This window comes from Formica exsecta, unplaced genomic scaffold (assembly GCF_003651465.1).
Source record: "Formica exsecta isolate Colony F162 unplaced genomic scaffold, ASM365146v1 scaffold260, whole genome shotgun sequence".
NCBI lineage: Eukaryota > Metazoa > Arthropoda > Insecta > Hymenoptera > Formicidae > Formica > Formica exsecta.
The window spans coordinates 78414-83336 of NW_021849867.1; the positions used below are offsets into that span (position 1 = coordinate 78414).

Consider the following 4923-nt stretch of genomic DNA (forward strand, 5'->3'; position numbering starts at 1 on the left):
TGCCGAGAGACCGCCGCAGCTCGTGTCACCTCCCCGTCGTTTTATCTATCGTCGACGTTAAATCTCTCGTCCAGTAGTAGCAGCAGCAGCGACAGTGGCGTGAGTATATATTCTTTCTATTGTCTTTATGCTTTTAACCGTGCGATTTTCGTCGAGAATAATCCTCGTGTAATCCTACATTTGTAGGAATTGAGCGAACACGACATTTTTATGGACGAATGTGAACACAATGAGCCTAACGTCACGCTCCTGGACCTGACAAATGACGAAAACGACGTGGACGATGAAACAATGTCAGGTATGCAAATTACACATACGCAAACAAAATATATGTCATCGTATAATGATAGAAAATAACAATATTGTGAGACAGGAATACGTTAAATAACGAGAATTTTAAAGTCACTTGATTGTCAACTAAGATAACTGATGACTGTCAATCCTAGCTATTATTTAAAATTACAAAGATACAAATTCAGAAAATTAAGTAATAAATTGCAAAATTAGATGCTAGTTGGAACGGGAACGAGCGAAGACGACAGACACGCGTGATCGATAGAGACGTTGAAAGCGAAAAATTCACGAATCAAAAACAAGATGAAGAATGTGTTAAAGAAACTCTCAAGTCCACTATTCCCAATAACTTTTATGTTATTTCGTAGGATTCTACATTTACTCTTTATATATATCTTGATACATTAAAATTCCTATATTTTAAAATCTATCTTGAATTATTGTGATTAATACAATTATTCTAATATTATGTGTAGTTTTCCATGTATATTCTATACAGATTTGTTTAAAACTATTTAATTATTGGAATGCAATTATCACATACAAAGATCTCTCATACATATTTATCACAAATATAATATTAAATTATAATTATATTCATTATTAGTATATATTTTTAATAATAAAGTATAACAGTACAAATATGACAATTTTTTATTAATATAATAATATACATAAAATATACATTAGAAAAATCTGTATGATAAATGAGATGTCTAAGATGAATATAATATGTAATTAATTAATGTAAATCTATTTGCATTTTAATAACAAATTACGATATTTTTAGGGGAAAATGACATTGAAGTCGCGGAATCTCTTGCATCATGGGTTCAGAACAAGCAGCATATGAAACAACAAAACAACAAGGACACCATTACAGATACATGCAGGTATACTTAATTAATGCAATTATAATATTAGAATGATGAGGGAGAAGAATGTAGTAGCTGTATAATTATAAATTTGTCAAGAGCCATTTAAATAGAATTGAATGATTAATCTTATACAAATTCATGCAATTTTTAGCTCGATTAAGATACAAGAACAGAATTTTACTTTTTACTTTAATGGAAATAGATAATGATAGAGATTCAATCTCACATACTAGCATAATTAAATAATAAATGTCAAGCATTAAAAAGAAAACAGAATACTAAAAAGAAAGTTTATTTGATAAATAATCATTTTCTATTTAATTTCGAAAAAGTTCTCTAGATTCAGAAGAAATTTATATTGATAAAATTTGGATAAACAGTGCTATATCAACAACGATCTCTCAAAACTTATATGGTTATATACAATTATGTATAATAACAAAATCTTCTGTGATTTAGATTGAGGGAAATAATGCTGCTGCACTTGTTCGAGATACAGGACAGAAATTCCGCGTGGACTTCCCTATGTTTTGGGCAACAAGCCGATGAGAGCTGCGACTCTAGGAACTCGCTCGCGAGTTTGCAACGTCACAGTTCCAGTCCATTGCATTATAACGCTATGATGCAACCTACCGCGACCGCAGCCTATTCGCACAAGCGTCCCGAGCTCGATATCGCGGCGTGTAACGATCTAAATCTGAGTAGCGACAAAAAGCATCCCAATACCACTTTACATCACTTTGAGCCACTAGCACCTTACGATGCTACGGCCAAATACAATAAAAAAACTTTGCCAAACTTTTATCGATCGGAACTGTTGACTGCGACAATGCCTTCTGGTAGTCAAATAACCAGATCCGAACCGGCGACGCGTTCCAATTCGATAGACTGTGAAAGGGATATCTCGAAACTGCCAGTAGTTAATAAAATCAATCACGATGTAGAATCGTCCAGTCTACGTCTGGATCTAATAGTGCCAAATGGTAAGTGAAAGGGTATTGAATATGAGAAAATGATATTAGATCAATAGTGAGCAAAAGAACTTTGTGAAAACAAAGCAAATGAAAAAGAAAGTACCAGTAAATTTACCTAGGTATATGTGTTACCTAGATATATGTGTTGCAACACTATTTTTCAAATTACGATTAAAAATTGACGAGAAGAAACAAAAACATTCATTTCAGTACTTCTAGACAGTAACAAAATCATGTCGAAGCATTTACTGTCACGACGCCAATCTTCTCCGAGTTCATCTACTAGCATGAATTTGAAAAATGATAACAGTAAGATGTCCGAAATTGACCAATTACTTGAAGCCATTCATCTGTCGTCGGGATCGCAGAAAGATGCATGCGGCACAAAACTGAGGTAAGAGCAGAAATATAGTTGGTTGCAGGAAAATTAGAACGAAGTCGAAGCATCCTTACAAACAAATAAAAGAATCTCTTTTTATTTATATCTTTTTACACTTATCACTTTTTTCTTATGGACAGTTTTAATACATGATGATATCTTATCTTTAATACATAGGAAAAACGCTTCTTCCGACGAAAAGAGTAACGTTTGCATTGCCAGTGGAAGCTCCGCTGCACTCTCACTGACGCAGGAGAGTACATTGTCGTCACCTACAAACACTACAATAACAGCGAACGCTATTCTTACTCCCAGCACTTTCAGCTGGTCGCCGGCATTGTATCAGCACGCGCATGGTAAATATTATAGCTTTCTTCTAATTTGCTTCTTTTAAAGTATTAATTTTATTCTGTTAATTCCATATTAAAAGAAAATTTTTTCATTTCGTAGGACAAAAGCCTGTTCTAGATATCGCTGTACAAGGTTCTATGAATGAAACTTCTAGCAAGATTATTGATAAGTAAGTAAATGGCTTACTGAATGCGTTGTAATTTTTTAAAGAAGATACATGTCTTATTATATTTGTGTAAATTATAAATTAACTTGTAATTCTACCATTGTTATGTGTTTATACAGATCTATGGAAGAAACTGCCAGTTCGCTATAATAATTATAACTTAACATTAGCACACATTCTGTGATTTCTCTATCGAGTATTAATTATAATTGCAAGATTGATGAAAAAAGAACAATTATATTATCTTAAATTATTATGTCAAATAAGATAATTTTGAAATTAAGATATATGTTTATGTTGCACTTTTGATTTTTCTTATTTCTTTACAACAGGATCGGAGAGAGATTTCAAAGCTATTATATCATTTCTTTCTCTCACTCAGTACAAAGTATTATAATAATGTAATTGCTCTACTTTTAGTCTTTTATTGCTTATAATTACATATGCGAATTCATTATTTCCAATATTTTATTCTAAAAAGTGTAGAATATATTTGTTTATTATTTAATGTTATTTATATACATATATTTCCCATATGTGAATTATACGTCCAGAGAATAACAATAATTAATAGAAATTAGTATAATAATAATAAAAAAAAATTGTAGCCAAACTACTATAATCAATTCCTTGTTTCGCATGCATGCATTTAACTATAGGCAATTTTGTTCTCAAAGAAATAGATTTCATTACAATTTTATTTATGTATCTGTAACAAATTATATAAAATCTTATACATCATTTAGATATAATCTTTTACTCTTATTCAATATTTACATAAAAATATATATATATACTGGGTGTAACTAAACAAACGCATATGGACAATACTATCAGATACAGAACAACAATCCAAATCGAAAAGTCCTGAACCATTTTTTGATCTGAGCTTTTTTTTCGTCGTTAGCGTCGCTAGGGAAATTATTAATTTGTTAATTTTCGATAAAAAATGCAATAAATCATGAAAATAATTATGGAGCAATATGGAGCAATTAAGGAGCAATCGTTTTATACTGGATATAGTTGCAAAAAACTATTGGAAATATGTTTTTGAGTGAAAATGATAAATTTTACGTTTTTTGTAAATATTTCGAAAACTACTAATTTTAAAAGGGGAGCAATTGTGGATTCTGACGGAGCAATTAAGGAGCAATCGTTTGAGCTACAAATTATTAAAAAATATGAACTTCCAGCGCCAACTTATTTCCGGTATTGGCATCCACGTTTCGGGTAACACAGTGCTACTGCCTTATTAACATTGCTCCACGCGAGTATGTAGTTCAGACAGATGGCGCAATGCAACGGCTTAAATTTCGTGGACGGGATTTTTCGGAGCATTGGTCATCTCTCCCCTCATCTCTGGTACCAGTGTGTATATTAATCCAACTTATACATATATATTCTGCTCAATGTAAATGGCTGCCCTAGCTTCACATGTAACATCGCTGTTAGCAGTCTTAGGTATAATGTATAGAAGTCTGTGGATTTTTGATATATTAATATATTATAATATGATATATTTAATGATTTCATGTATAATTTTTAATAATACATATAGGCTAATAATAAACAGAAATATATATTCATTTCAAGATCCCTTTTTCGTTTTGCAAAATTGTGATAAAGAGAGATTTTTTTGATTACTGTTTGCAACTGTATTGATATGTAATGCGTCTGTATATATGTGCGTTCGTGCGCATAATGTAAATACCCAGTCAGCCACGTCTGTTCTAACAGATATTGCCAAGTGCTTGCTACAAATTATTGTCAGCAAAAAGGCTACAAATTTGGTACAAGAGTTGTTATTACCGATTAAGCTGGCAGATTGCCGGCAAGAACCAAGCAAAGCTTGCTAACATAACTAGACAGCAAATTGGCGGC

At 31.9% G+C, this 4923-nt stretch overlaps 1 protein-coding gene across 2 annotated transcripts in view; it reads left to right on the forward strand.

Moving 5' to 3' along the window:
* Positions 1–3784, forward strand: part of LOC115236876 — an 8984-nt gene extending 5200 nt beyond the window's left edge. Inside the window, exons 11-18 of one of the 2 annotated variants that reach the window (XM_029809594.1) lie at positions 1–99; positions 187–298; positions 1085–1187; positions 1632–2155; positions 2357–2540; positions 2703–2881; positions 2976–3045; positions 3162–3784. In XM_029809594.1, coding sequence (XP_029665454.1) covers positions 1–99; positions 187–298; positions 1085–1187; positions 1632–2155; positions 2357–2540; positions 2703–2881; positions 2976–3045; positions 3162–3192 — 1302 coding nt within the window. In that variant the 3' untranslated portion in view covers positions 3193–3784. The remainder of the gene's footprint in view (positions 100–186; positions 299–1084; positions 1188–1631; positions 2156–2356; positions 2541–2702; positions 2882–2975; positions 3046–3161) is intronic. The other variant, XM_029809595.1, reaches the window with a different exon arrangement.
* The last annotated feature ends 1139 nt before the right edge of the window (positions 3785–4923 follow it).